This window comes from Manis javanica, chromosome 11 (assembly GCF_040802235.1).
Source record: "Manis javanica isolate MJ-LG chromosome 11, MJ_LKY, whole genome shotgun sequence".
NCBI classification, from domain to species: domain Eukaryota; kingdom Metazoa; phylum Chordata; class Mammalia; order Pholidota; family Manidae; genus Manis; species Manis javanica.
The window spans coordinates 21,201,726-21,217,826 of record NC_133166.1 but is presented as its reverse complement, the minus strand read 5'-3'; the positions used below and the strand labels follow the sequence as shown (position 1 = coordinate 21,217,826).

The 16,101-nt window shown below is 34.5% G+C and overlaps 1 protein-coding gene across 4 annotated transcripts in view; it reads right to left on the bottom strand.

Moving 5' to 3' along the window:
* The window catches only part of RAB6A (RAB6A, member RAS oncogene family), a 118,267-nt gene that overhangs the window by 75,579 nt on the left and 26,587 nt on the right, over nt 1–16,101 (bottom strand). For all 4 annotated transcript variants that reach the window (XR_005063403.2, XR_005063402.2, XM_037026280.2 and 1 more), the window contains exon 2: nt 305–363. Coding sequence is in view for 2 of the 4 variants with exons in the window: in XM_037026280.2 (XP_036882175.1) it covers nt 305–363 (59 nt within the window). In the remaining 2 variants the exon portion in view is untranslated. The remainder of the gene's footprint in view (nt 1–304; nt 364–16,101) is intronic.

The following is a 16,101-nucleotide window of genomic DNA, read 5'->3' as shown; positions in this document are numbered from 1 at the left end:
TCACAGAATCCTAGACTTGGATAAAACCTCTATATAAGAGAACATATAAATCATGCCTACTTCTATCCCTGATGGTATTAGCAATAATATTTCAATAGACTTTGGAAGAGGGGATAAATCAAATGAAAAAGTTGAGGATTATGAGCAACATCAGTTATACTTTGTATTTATATAGTTTTTTACAAATTACAGAAAGTGCTTTTATATTTATTACTACATGTAAACAAATGAATATTTTACAAGACCTTGAATATTACTTGTAATACAAAATAGAAACAACTGGTGAGATGGCAAAAACAAATACCTGGTAGGTGTTGTCAAAACTGTCATACATGAATCTGGTGATCAAGGACGTCTTTCCAACTGAAAAGACAAAAGATTCACTCAGTTAACACATTACATTGGGTTCTCAAGCAACTTTTCTGAGGAGAACTGCAATTAAATTCAATAGGACATTTCTGCAATGGTTCTACTAAAAATAATTTAAAAACATAAAGCCCCAAGTTTGTTGAAATGCCTTTCTCTAACAACAGATAACAATTTCTCAAATTAAGAGTACTGGTAAAAGGCATTTATTTAGTTAAGAGCTGAGGCAAATGAAAAGATGGAAAAAAATAATCATGTTGACATCTCTAATTCACAAAAGGCCAACCAGATATTTTACTCAGGACCTAATGAAATAGAACTGGGATTAGACCATGAAGAAACCATAGTACCTGGAAAGTAACCTGGGGAAAACGAGGTTCATGTTCACTTCAATCAGTGAATCAAAGCATAATCCCTGGGAGTATACAAAGACTAAATAAAGATAGAGAGCCCTAGGAGAGGTATGAGAGCATTAAGAACTAGACTGTTTAAAGTGAGAAAGAAGTGACATGAAAAACTGTTGTGAAACTCCTCTCAGGATCATATCTCTCCACTTCTCCAACAGGGTGACACCACAATTCATACCACTATTTTGTATTGGTATTTTTAGGTAATCCATATTAAAATACCACTAGGTCAAAAATAGTGGAATAGTGGCAATTTCCTTACCAATGGGCATACTTTCCAAGGATAAGAACCACATCTACGTTTTCCTTCTTCTCCAGTAGCTTGGCACAGACTCAATAAATACTAAATGAATATAACAAATTATATCAATTAGAAAGGAACTGTGTAAATCTCTCAATTGTACCCCAAAATGTAAATACTTCTGGGAGGAAAAGAAAACTACCTAGTCTTCATATTTCAGTTTGAGTTTAAGTAACTTTGTATTTCAACTGATGTTTTTAGAGACCTGATCTTGGCCTCTATATTATATACTCTATTCGTATGCATATAATCACCCAAGGAAAAAACTGGGCCAAAGAGGGAAGAACCCCACAAAGATCACCTACTCCTAGATGTCTTATTATGGAAAGCCTAAAATAGCAGGTTGAAGAGAAAAGCTATAGCTATTTTCCCTAGACCCTAGTCAAAAGTAAACTGATGTTTGGAAAGAAGTCTCTTTATAGAGCAATGAGATGACCAATTTCCTTTTTGATTAATAAAAAATAGAAATAAAAGTTTTCATTTTGTTTTGAAAAATGCTGCCCTCTTTTTAGATATCTATTTTTTGTTTTCATTCTTTATTTTCAATGTATCATTGATATACAATATTATATTGGTTTCAGGTGTACAACATAGCAATTCAACAGTTACATACATTACTAAATACTCATTGGGTTAGTGTAGTTGCCATCTGTCAACATACAAAGATAATTCCAGTATTATTGACTTTATTTCCTATGTTGTACTTTTTTCCCCATTACTAATTTATTTTATAAATGGATGTTTGTACCTCTTTATCCCCTTCACCCATCCTCCCACCCCTTCCCCATGGCCACCACCAATCTGTTCCCTGTTTATGAGTCTGTTTTGTTTTGTTTTTTAGATTCTACATACAAATGAAATCATATGGTATTTGTCTTTCTCTTAGTTACTTCATTTGACATAATACCCTCTAGGTCCACCCATGTTGTTACAAATGGCAAAACTCCCTTTTTTTCTTAAAGTAAGAGTAAACTGCGTGTTGTAAAGCAGGCAATACAGAAAAGATCAAGAATAAACTGAAAATTACATGTCTCCTACCACCCATTATAATTAATGTGAAAACTTTGCTATATTTTCCCAAAATATTTTTTATATAGAAGAGTATGCACTTAAAGGCAAAACTTTACAACCATTCCTAGAGAACTGAGGAACAATACATATACTAATATTATTTAACACTGATTGGAATCTGTAAAAAGTAAACCTATAAATCTCAAGATAAAAAGCAGAATGCATTTCACAGAAGAGAAAAAACAGTAATGGAAAAAAATCAAAGGAGCACATAAATTGTATAATTAAGAAATACAAAAATCTTGTTAAAAGTTTTTATTTAAAGAATTAAAAACTCATTAAGCATTTTAAATATGATTCTTCAATATGGGGTCCTTGTAAATTTACTGTTCTTATTTACCCCAAAAGCTACTGTAAATGGTTTGTAAACTTAAGATTTGCTTTTTTTTTTTCCCGACAGGTTATAAGCTCCGTATTTGTCTTGTTTACATCATCAGAGCTTAACACAGTGCTTAGCACCTCATACTAAACAAACACATATTTGTTGAACTGATATCAACTTTTTCAGAAGGAAAAAATCCCAACCTAGCACACAATTACAGAACTGAAATAAAGTTTTATGAAACTACTTGCTATGGTCAATGCACTATTTTCTCTTCCATTGTTTTATAGGCTAACTGCTAAAACAGTTACTGGTTGAATAAGGTTTCTGGTATTGGCTTTAAAATAAATATTCCTATGGACATCATTTCCCAACTTCAAAGGAAAAGAGGTCAATATTTCATCAAGTATGATGTTACCTGAAGGTTTTTTCAGTTGTTGTTGGGGCAGGGGAAAGCTGGTAAATACCCTTTATCAGATTTATAATGTTCACTTCTATAATTAAAAGTTTGTAGCAAATTGTATATAGATTTTGAATTTTGTAAAATGCCTCTCCTGCATCTACTGAAATGATTACATGGTTTTTTCTACATGCAGTGTATTAGAGTGATTGACTCTCAAATGTTAAATCAATCTTGCTTATATAATTAATTTTTTTAAAAAATCTGACAAGATTATGAAAAAGGAAAATGATAAGCCAGTATCACTCATGACAAAAGATGCAGAAGAATCCATAAAATTTTTACATTAATAAGCAAACAGTAGGGCCCTTGAAAACAAAGCCAGTACTCAAAAATCAACTGCATTTCCATATACTAGCAATAATTGGAAATTGAAATTTAAAAAAAATACTGTTTATGATAGCATCAAAAATAAGATACCTCTGTATCTAATCAAAAATGTGTAGGAACAATATACTGAAAATTGCAAAACACTGAGAGATTAAGGAAGACCTAAATAAATGGTAAGATATACCATGTTCAAGGATTGGGAGACTGAATATTACTTCAAAATTGTTAAATGTCACTTCTCTCCAAACTGATCTACAAATTCAATGCAATCCCAATTATAACACAGCAGGGTTTTTGTTTCTTTGAATAAATTGACAAACTGATTCAAAAACTTATTTGGAAAAGCAAAGAACTTGGAATAGTCAATGGAATAACCTTGGAGAACACAACTGGGGTACTTACACTACCAGATTTCAAGATTTACTATTAAGCTACAGTATATAAGACCAATATGGTATGAATGTGCATATAGACAAAAAGGCCAACAGAAGAGAAGAGAATCCAAAAACAGACACATGTGTATGTGGCCACTTAACTTATGGCAAAAGCACCAATGGAATTCAGTGGGGAAGAAATGGGACAATTGGTTATCTAAATGGAAAAAAATGAACCTTGATCCTACACTTCACACAAAAATTTAATTCAAGATGGATTACAGTCCTAATTGTAAAAGCTAACACCTAAAGCTTCAAAAGAAAGTACAGGAAACCATCTTCATTTCTTGGGGTGGGCAGAGATTTCTTAAACAGAACTCAAAAAGAAAGATATTTAAAGATTGAACTTTACCAAACTAGGAATTTCTGTTCAAGCAACAATTAAGAGAGCGAGTTTATCAAGAAACATAAAAGGCAGGGCCAGACTGGGAGATACGTGACAAGGAAAGTAGCTCCGGCATGACATTATAAGGAGCTACATATACCCACTCCCCAGTGAAATGGTAAGGAAAAAAAATAAAAATAGTCCTAAAGAGATACAGAAAATGACAAAGCATTTGTTCAAGAAAATACCCTAAAACTCAGTAGGAAAAGAGTATGTGGTATTTGAACAAAAAAAAAATGTACAGGATGTTCATAACAGCTTTATTCATAACAGCCAATACCAGAAGCAATCCAAATGCTTATAAGTAAGAGAATGGATAAATTCTGGTATAGTCATATAATGAAATATTACACAGGAAAATGACATCTTACTCATATATATACAACTCATGACAAAATATATATCTCATGAACAAATTTCACAGATATTACATAGAGTGAAAGGGTCCTGAAACAGAAATTTATTGTTTGATTCCATTAATATAAAGTTCAAAGACAAAATTAATCAATGGAAATATTAGTCAAAATAGTAATAACTTTTGGAGTTTCTAACTGGAAAAGGGAACCAGAGAGCTGGGAATGACTTGTATCTTCACCTGGGTGGTAGTAACAAGGATATATAAACCTTTGAACAAGTCATACACTTCCTAAATAATGTGTGGAGTTTGTTTCTAAATAGTAATGTACCAATGTCAGTTTCTTAGTTAGGACAAAGGTATCATACTAATATATGATGTTAACATAGGGTAAATTAGGTGAGGGGTAAACAGGAACTATGCACTATGTTTGCAATTTTTCTATAAACTTAAACTTATTCCAAAATAAAAAGCTTTAACAAAGGTAAAAAAAAAATACACATACACACACACAATGTACACTCCCTGAATAAAGTTTAAAAGATTGGTATACTTTTCTGTATACCTATATTATACTCACATTTTATCTAAATTTTAAAAAGATCTAACAAGCATCAGACCCTGAACCTACAACCTACTTGATCCCTAAACAGGCTCATCTAGTCATCTGGCACCAACAATAAGGGTAACTATCCTGACTGAAGTATACTCACATCCACTTGAGTAAACCTTTTACTGAGGTTGGAGAGGATCAACATAAAGGTCAGAAAGCAGGGACTTCACCAAGCTTACACAGAATGCATGAACTATTCTATACCTGCTTGCTAATAAGTGGTTAGTAAATGTCCATAAGTATGGCAGGAAGAGGATGCAAGGAAGGAAAGGATGAAGGGAGGAAAGCTAACTGGCTAACTAATTCAGGAGGCAGGGAAGGGGTAAGAGAACTAAAACAAGAATTGGCAAAATTTAGTAACTGAAGTTCTACGGTGGTATTTGGCGATTGAATACCAAAACCAACTACATTCATACAGCTTATGTCTAAATAAACATGACCCTACCATTCTATTGTTATCAACCTGACTTTGTTATTCCAGGAAATTACTGTCTAGAAAAATAAAAGTTGCAAACTATTTTTCCTTCAGGAAATTCCCAAAAGTTCATTCAAATGAAGATGAAACTGTTGATATTGTTAATAGAAAGCATCAAGAACTGTTTAGTCTCACAGACACTTCGAACCTTGTCTCAAACCCTCACTTTATTATGCCCACAAATCTTGAACTATTATAACAGGATCCTTACCTAATCCCAACCAAGCCCCCATATTAAAACTCCCACCTTAAATCAGACCTCAAAATCCATAAATATCCCAATTCTGCCCTCCTCCCTCTCCAAGAGGCTACTGTATTGGGTTGAATAGAGTATCCCTCAAATTCATGTCCACCCAGAACCTGTGAAATGTGACCTTATTTGATAATAGGGTCTTGGCAGATGTAATCAAGTTAAAATGTGATCATTCTGGATTAGGATGGATCTTAATCCAATTGATGGTATCCTTTTAAGAAGAGGGAAACTTGGACATGGGGACACACAGGAGAAGGCCATGTGAAGACAGAGGCAGAGTCTTGGAGTTATGCTGCCATAATCCAAGCCTTGGATTGCTGTCAGTTGCCTAAAGTGAGGAGAGATGCATGGGATGGTTTCTTCTGTAGAGCCTGCAGAGGGAGAATGACCCTCTAGACAACTTGCTTTGGAGACTTCCAGCCTCTATAACTGTGAGATAATAAATTCCTGTTGCTGCAAGCTAACCATCTGTGGTAATTTGTTGTGGTAGCCCTAGGAAACCAACACAGCTACTAAGACTAAGTATTCTCTCCCTTACCATGGTAAGCAATAAACTCATATTTACCTTAGTAACAGGTTATTTTGGTGGTATTTTCAAGGAGTCAACACTGCACAGGGTTCATTATATTATCGGTACAACTGTGATGTATGTCTGGAAATGTCCCTAAGTATTTAAATATATTTTCATAATCCATTAACAAATGGCCCCAATGTGAAAATCACTACTTTCCAATTAAACCACTACAAAGAATCAAAGGATGTTTTGTCATATTCTAGTTCAAATGGTACATTTTCTGTGAAATACCCTTAAGTCTTTGCAACTCCACACTCCGTGCTCTAACACTTGAGACATATAGCCTAAACTACAACCCTTCTCCTTAGGTTGAATAGGTCCTTCTATGGAAAGATGGATAAACGAATGAATGAAAGTGTCCTGACTGTAATGTTAACAAAGGCCATGAATCCTAAAAGGTATTGTAGTACTAGATTATCTAATTAGTTTTTGTCATTTAAAATGGGAAAAGCATTCTGGATATTTTATTTCAAATTCCTGTATTAGTAAAGCTAACAGAAAATACCCCATGGGTGGGAATCTAAACTAGTACAGGGACAACCTTTCCTACAGGGCCATTTGGCAGTATTTATCAAAATAGGAACATGCATCACCATGTAAAAACTTATTCACTATGTAAGAACTTATTCACCATGTAAGAACTTGTTCGTTATGCTTCAGAAGACTGGAGACTGTTGAGAATTATTAGGCTTGGGGTTGATTAATGATTGTGCATTGAGTCCCCTATACAGAATTTTATTGTTGTTAACAACCATTTGATCAATAAATATGAGAGATGACCTCTCAAAAAAGAAAAAAATAGGAGCATGCAGTTTGATACAGTATGCAGTTTGATCTAAACAGGTGTACATAAAAGAAATAATCAGGCATGTGCACAAAGCTTAAGGTAAAACTACTCACTGTACTACTATTTACAAAAGTGAAACTTAGAAACAGACTACTTTCAACAGGGCCATGGTTATATAAATTATGATGCTTTCATAAGGTACACAATATTATGTATCCAAATTTTTGCTACAAAAATTTTAGTGCCATAATAGGTGAAAATATTTTAATGTAAAAATCAAATTGTAAAAAAAGGCTGCATAATTTTATCCCATTTTGCTAAAGCAAAAATATGTATTAATCACCCATTATCAAGAAAAACTACATCTGTAATTATTAAAAATTATAAAAGCAAAACAATTTCTAACAGTAATCTAAAAGGAGAAAAAGCACCTAAAGGAGAAACTCTCAGAATAAAATTAAGAACAAGACAACTGTAAAATGTTGGAGGAAAAGGTAGTTAAATCTATGCTAATTTCTTCTCAACTATTAAATACACACTCAAAAGAAACTAAAACTGATGAAGTTTACGCAGTTAAGACTCTGAAATGCAATCATAGACCCATGAAGAAACAGCTTATCCCTATACTAGATTGTAGATTAACAAATATGTCATTTACATGTTTTAAATTAAAATATTTAAAGTATGTATTGTGAAACTGAAATGAAACCTCATTTAAAATGGAGTGAGGAGGCCAGAAAGGGGAGCTCTCACGTGATACCACTCTTTGTAGGCCTTTGCAGCCCCAACAGGAAGAAGCCTACTTTACTAACCAAGCAGGAGGAAGATTTTCTCCTTGTCCAGCAACAGCCCAGCCAATGAGAGGCTGTCACAACTCAGCCGATTAAAGACACTAAACTTTGAACTCCTAAGTTACTCCAATGAACTTTTTATCTATGACAACCCCTCGAACTCCCCCTTTCCTCTATAAAAAGGCATTCCTAGCCAGAGACGGGTAAGATTCCTAAAGGCAGGAACAACCTAAGACAGGCACAGTCGCAGGGGGGCCATCAGGTGAGAAAATGGGGATCAACAGAGGTGAGGCTTAGAACCTACCCCTTCCACCCCTTTCTGAGAGAAATCTTCTGCATCCGTGGATGTTTTATTGTCCTTGTCTAGCTTGGATTAGCACATAGTCTACAGGCACACACCTGATCATCTACTTTGCTCTCTTACAACACTAAACTATGTTTTCTACCTTTATCTTGTATCTACCTACCACTTCAACATTTTATTAAAAATAATAATAAAGAGAGAAATGTGGTATCCACATATAAATCAAGTATAAAAGTCAAGTGAATATTCATATTTGAACTGTTTATAGTTCATAATGCATGATCAAAACCAAAAGCCTCTGTGATGACTGCCCTTGTAAGGTTCACCATGTAACTTATTCACTATGTAAGAATTTGTTCTCCATGTAAGAAATTATTCGTTATGCTTCAGAAGATTGGAGAATGACGAAAATTAGGCTTGGGGTGGATTAATGATTGTGCATTGAGCATTGACCCCCCCTATACAGAATTTTATTGTGGTTAACAACCATTTGATCAACAAATATGAGAGATGCCCTCACAAAAAAAAAAAAAAATAAGTACACACTTCCAATTGTAAAATAGGTAAGTAACCGGGATGTAATGTATAGCATAAGGAATATAGTCAAAATATTGTAACAACTTGGTATGGTGATAGCTGGTACATAGAATTATCATGTATATAAATGTTAAATCACTGTGTTATACACCTGAAACTAATGTAATACTGTGTGTCAACTACCCTTCAATAAAAAAAAAAAAAAGGCATTCCTCCTTTGTTCTTCTGACTTGCCTACAGTTTTGTCATAGCTTTCATGTCCTGAATTTAATTATCTACAATTCCCAAATAAACCCTTCTTTGCTCATAAAATAACTGACTCTTATTTTTAAAGCCAATAATATTTTTCATTATTCTACATATGACTTCTGCTTAATCAATTAGCAACACTAATTTCTACTGAAGTCCTTTATAAAATAGTTTTAAATACAAAAAACTATGTTCACTCAAAAGGTAACTCTCTTAAATAGCTTATTTTGGATCAGCAGAATGCAATGAAAGGTTCAAATATCCCATTCTATTTATGGATACATATTTGTCATTTAAATGGCATGTTTGTAAGTAATCTCTAAAAAACTACAATGGCACTTACACTGCTGCCTTAAAACTGCCTGCAGAAACAAAATAGAAAGTAGAGCCCAATTCCAATATTTATAATAAAATTTCTGAAATCGGGCCATCTGCAAGATGTTATTTATACTCTCTTGTAATTCTGAGGAGACCAAGAATGATAATGATCTCAGTGGGATTCCTATTCCATTTCACTACAAAGGCATACCTGATTTTATTGTGCTTCACAGATCTTGTGCTTTTTGTGGCAAACATGTATCAAGCAAGTCTACCAGTGCCATTTTCCCAGCACCATTTGCTTACTTAGTGTTTCTGTGTCACAGCTTGCTAATTCTCACAATATTTCAAACTTTTCTATTATTGTGTTTGTTACGGTGATCAGTGATAATGACTTGTTGAAAGCTCAAATTATGTCAGTATTTTTTAGCAATAAAGTGTTTTTAAATTAAGGCATGTACTTTTTCTTAGACATAACGCTATTGTATACTTTGATTGAACAAGAGTATAAACAACTTTCATATGCACTGGGAAACCAAAAAATTCATTTAACTACTTTTATTGCAATATTTGCTTTACTGTGGCAGTATGGCGGTATGAACTTAACCCACAGTATATCCAAAATATGCTTGCACTATCCACTCATGAATAATTCAGGTATGAGATCTAAATCAAATGGTAGGGCTGTATCTTTTAAACACTTGTAGCCCAAGGCATATAAGAAAGAAAAAGATCCTACTCACCTATATTTCTTAATTTTAATGGGCATATACTAAATGCCAGGGATGACATAAATGCTGGGGATAAAATTTAAAAAAAACACAGTCCCTGTTCAAGTTAAGTAAGGGAGAAAGAAAAATTATTGCAGTGTGATAAAAAGTACAGGGAAAGGATGCACAGGATATTATAGGTGAGACCAGTTTTCTGTAATGAGGCTGGAAGATAGGAAAAACTTCCCAGAGATGACTGTAAAGTTGAGGTTAGAAGAAGAGGTTAGCCAGAATAAAGAGAGAAGATGGCATTTGGGGCCTTTAACAAGTACGATGAGCTACCCTATATTAGAAAGCCTGCTTGTGGGGCTTTATTTATTTTTCCAACCTTAACTGGAATATATCTAAAAAGAAATAAATTTAAATATATAACTCCATTTATATAAAGGAGTACCTGAATTGTTCAAAACAAAAAGGAACATAGCAATAAGTCATGCACATTATAGTCATGCATAGAATAGTTATATTATGTAACTCATATTACAGCCTCTTAGAAGCTTTTACTTCTAATACTGAACCTATCCCAATGTCAAAAGTCTTCTAAGTGAATAAGCAATATTTGGAAGCAGTTGCTGGACTGGAATACTAATTCTGCCTTTTTGAAAACATTGAGATTATGATTCCCATACCATAAAATTCACACTTATAAAATGCAAAATTTAGTGGTTTTTAGAATATTCACAAAGTTGTAGAAGCATGACCACTAATTCCAGAATATTTTCATCACTCCAAACAAGAAATCCCGTACCTACTAACACTTTTCTCCATAACCCTGCCTCCCCAGCAACCATCAATCTTTCTATCTCTATAGATTTGCCTATTCTCCAGCCTACCTTCCACCAGCTATGTAACAGGTTCTTTAATCCTTCTGCACTTGGTTCATCTATAAAGTTAAGTGTAATAATAATTCCTAAATCACAGAGCAGTTGTTAATACATATAAAGTGGTTGGTATGGACATGCTCAGTGAATATAAACAATTATTAGAAAGCATTTTGATACTCCTTTTTGGAAATCTAAGATTTCACTGGAAAAGTGAAGATAACTCTAGATGAACTCAGAATCTAAATATCCTCTAACTGAAAAGAAATGCTGGGCTATAAGGCAAATCTCAACAAATTTTCAAGTTTTAAAATCACATAGAATATGCTCTCAGTGAAACTGAACAAGATATTTACTAATTAAAAGATATCTAGGAAGTCCCAAAATGTTTGGAAATAAAGTTAACCGGCACAGTGGACACAGGCAAGGCGACAAGCAAGAAGGAAAGGACTTTGTTCCCCCAGCTGACACATGCACCACTTGCCGGTGACCACTCCAACTGCCATGAAAAGGCAGAAGAACCTTGCTCAGTCCAAAATTCCTCAAACACCACAGAGAGGACTTGTTGAGACAGAAATCACCTATCTTCCTGAAAGAATTCAAAATAAAAGTCATAAGCATACTGATGGAGCTACAGAGAAATATTCAAGAGCTAAAGGATGAATTCAGGGGGAGATAACAGAAATGAAACAAACAATGGAAGGATTTAAGAGCAGACTGGAAGAAGTCCAAGAGATTGTTAATGGAATAGAAATCAGAGAACAGGAATACAGAGAAGCTGAGGCAGAGAGAGATAAAAGGATCTCTAGGAATGAAAGAATATTAAGAGAACTGTGTGACCAATCCAAACAGAAAAATATTGGCATAATAGGGGTACCAGAAGAAGAAGAGCGAAAAAGGGACAGAATGTCTCTGAAGAAATAATTCCTCAAAATTTCCCCAATCTGGGGAAGGAAATGGTCTCTCAGACCATGGAAGTCCACAGATCTCCCAACACAAGGGAGCCAAAGAGGACAACACCAAGACATATAATAATTAAAATGGCAAAGATCAAAGACAAGGACAAGTATTAAAAGCAGTCAGAGAGAGAAAAAACATCACCTACAAAGGACAACCCATCAGGCTATCATGAGACTTCTCAGCAGACCTTACAGGACAGAAGGGAATGGCATGATATATTCAATGCAATAATCTTCAGACAAAATACAGCCTCGAACCAAGAATACTGTATCCACCAAGATTATTATTTACATTTGAAGGAGGGATTAAACAATTCTCAGAAAAGCAAAAGTTGAGGGAATTTACCTCCCACAAATCATCTCTACAGTGTATTTTAAAGGGACTGCTCTAGATGGAAGTATGCCTAAGGCTAAACAGCCGTCACCAGAGAAAATAAAACCACAGCAAAGAAAGCAAACCAACCAAACATTAACTAAAGGAAAAATAAAATCAGATATCCACAAAATCAGTCAAGAGAAACACTAAAAGTACAGAATAAAACACCTAACATATAAAGAGTGTAAGAGGAAGAAAAAAAAGAGAGAAATAATCATGAGACTATGTTTATAATAGCTTAGTAAGTGAGTTAAGTTAGATGGTTAGATGGTAAAGAAGATGACCTTGAACCTTTAGTAATCACAAATACAAAGCCTGCAATGGCGATTAGTACATATCTATCAATAATCACCCTAAGTGTAAATGGACTGAATGCACCAATCAAAAGACACAGGGTAATAGAATGTATAAAAAAGCAAGACTCATCTATATGCTGCTTACAAGAGACTCATTTCAAACCCAAAGACATACACAGACTAAAAGTCAAGGGATGAAAAAAGATATTTCATGCAAACAACAGGGAGAAAAAAGCAGGTGTTGCAGTACTAGTATCAGACAAAATAGTCTTCAAAACAATGAAAGTAACAAGAGATAAAGAAGGACATTACATAATGATAAAGGGGTCAGTTCAACAAGAGGATATAACCATTATAAATATCCATGCACCCAACACAGGAGCATCGACATGTGAAACAAATACTAACACAATTAAAGGAGGAAACAGAATGCAATGCACTGATTTTAGGAGACTTCAACACACCACTGACTCCAAAGAACAGATCAACAAGACAGAAAGTAAGTAAGGACACAGAGGCACTGAACATCACATTAGAAAAGATGGACCTAACAGACATCTACAGAAGTCTACACCCAAAAGCAGCAGTATACACATTCTTCTAAAGAGCACATGGAACATTTTCCAGAATAGACCACATACTAGGCCACAAAAAGAGTCTCAGTAAATTAAAAAAGACTGAAATTGTACCAACCAACTTCTCAGATCACAAAGGTATAAAACTAGAAATAAATTGTACAAAGAAAACAAAATGGCTCACAAACACAAGGAGACTTAAAGACATGCTCCTAAATAATCAATGGATCAATGACCAAATTCAAACTGAGATCGAGCAATGTATGGAGACAAATGACAACAACAGTACTAAGCCCCAACTTCTACGGGACGCAGTGAAGGCAGTTCTAAGAGGAAAGTATATAGCAATCCAAGCCTGTTTAAAGAAGGAAAAACAATCCCAAATGAATAGTCCTAATTCACAATTATTATCTGTGGTATCATTAATATACACTTAACATGAGCAACACTGTGGTAACTAGATTCTCCCCATTATCAAGTCCCCACCACATACCCCATTACAGTCACTGTACATCAGCATAGTAAGATGCTAAAGAATCACTACTTGTCGTCTCTGTAAATTCACAATTATTGACACTGGAAAAAGAAGACAAATGAGGCCCAAATTCAGGAGGAGGTACATAATAAAGATGAGAGAAGAAATAAATAAAATTGAGAAGAATAAAACAATAGAAAAAATTCGTGAAACCAAGAGATGGTTCTTTGAAAAAATAAACAAATAGATAAAACCCTAGGGAGACTTCTTAAGAAAAAAAAAAAAGAATCTACACACATAAACAGAATCAGAAACGAGGAAGAAAAAAATCATGATGGACACCAAGAAATACAAAGAATTCTTAGAGAACACTATGAAAATCTACATGCTAACAAACTGGATAACCTAGAAGAAATGGACAACTTTCTAGAAAAATACAGCCTTCCAAGACTGACCCAGAAAGAAACAGAAAATCTAAACAGACCAATAACCAGCAATGAAATTGAATCAGTAATAAAAGATCTACCCAAGAACGAAACCCCTAAACCACATAGCTGCACAACTGAGTTTTATTAGGCATTTAAAGAAGACATAATACCCACTCTCCTTAAAGTTTTCCAAAAAATAGAAGAGGAGGGAATACTTCCAAACTCATTCTATGAAACCAGCATCACTCTAATACCAAAACCAGGAAAAGACACCACAAAAAAAGAAAACTGGAGACCAATATCCCTGATGAACACAGATGAAAAAATACTCAACAAATTATTAGCAAACCGAATTCAAAAATACATCAAAAGGATCATACACCATGATCAAGTGGGATTCACCTCAGGGATGCAAGGATGGCACAATATTCGAAAATCTATCAACATCATCCACCACATCAACAAAAAGACAGACAAAAACCACATGATAATTTCCATAGATGCTGAAAAATCATTTGACAAAATTCACCATCCATTCATGATAAAAAGTCTCAACAAAATGGGTATAGAGGGCAAGTACCTCAACACAATAAAGGTCATATATAACAAACACACAGTGAACATCATACTTAACAACGAGAAGCTGAAAACTTTTCCTCTGAGATCGGAAACAAGACAGGAATGCCCACACTCCCACTTTTATTCAACATAGAACTGGAGGTCATAGCCACACCAATCAGAAAACACAAAGAAATAAAAGACATCCCAATTGGTAAGGAAGAACTTAAACTGTCACTGTTTGCAGATAATATGCTATTGTACATAAAAAACCCTAAAGACTTAACTCAAAATTACTAGAATATCTGAATTCAGCAAAGTTGCAGGATACACAATTAATACACAGAAATCTGTGGCTTTCCTATACACTAACAATGAACTAGCAGAAAGAGAAATCAGGAAAACAATTCCATTCAAAATTGCATCAAAAAGAATAAAATACCGAGGAATAAACCTAACCAACGAAGTGAAAGACCTATAACCTGAAAACTACAAGACATGCCTAAGAGAAATTGAAGAGGACACTAATAAATAGAAATTCATCCCATGCTCTTGGCTAGGAAGAATTAATATTGTCAAAATGGCTATCCTGCCTAAACCAATCTACAGATTCAATGCAATCCCTATCAAAATACCAACAGCATACTTCAACGATGTTGAACAAATAGTTCTAAAATTCATATGGAACCACAAAAGACCCCGAATAGCCAAAGCAATCCTGAGAAGGAAGAAAAAAGCATGGGGGATCTTGCTTCCCAACTTCAAGCTCTACTACAAAGCCACAGTAGTCAAGACAATTTGGTACTGCCATAAGAACAGACCCATAAACCAGTGGAACAGAATAGAGAGTCCAGATATCAACCCAAGCATATATGGTCAATTAATACACGATAAAGGAGCAATGGCTATATAATGGGGAAATGACAGCCTCTTCAACAGCTGGTGTTGGCAAAACTGGACAGCTACATGTAAGAGAATGAAACGGGGTTACAGTCTAACTCCATACACAAAAGTAAACTTGAAATGGATCAACGATCTGACTGTAAATCATGAAACCATAAAACTCTTAGAAGAGAACATAGGCAAAACTCTCTTGAATATAAACATGAACAACTTCGTCATGAACATGTCTCCACAGGCAAGGGAAACAAAAGCTAAACTGAGCATGTGGGACTATATAAAACTAAAAAGCTTCAGTACAGCAAAGGACACCATTAGTAGAAGAAAAAGGCATCCTACAGTATGGGAGAATATATTCATAAATGACATCCGATAAGGGGTTGACATCGAAAATATACAAAGAACTCACACACCTCAACAAACAAAAAGCAAATAATCTGATTAAAAAGTGGGCAGGGGATCTGAACAGACACTTCTGCAAGAAGAAATTCAGATGGCCAACAGGCACACAAAAAGATGCTCCACATCGCTAATCATCAGAGAAATGCAAATTAAAACCACAATGAGATATCACCTCATACCAGTAAGGATGGCCAACATCCAAAAGACAA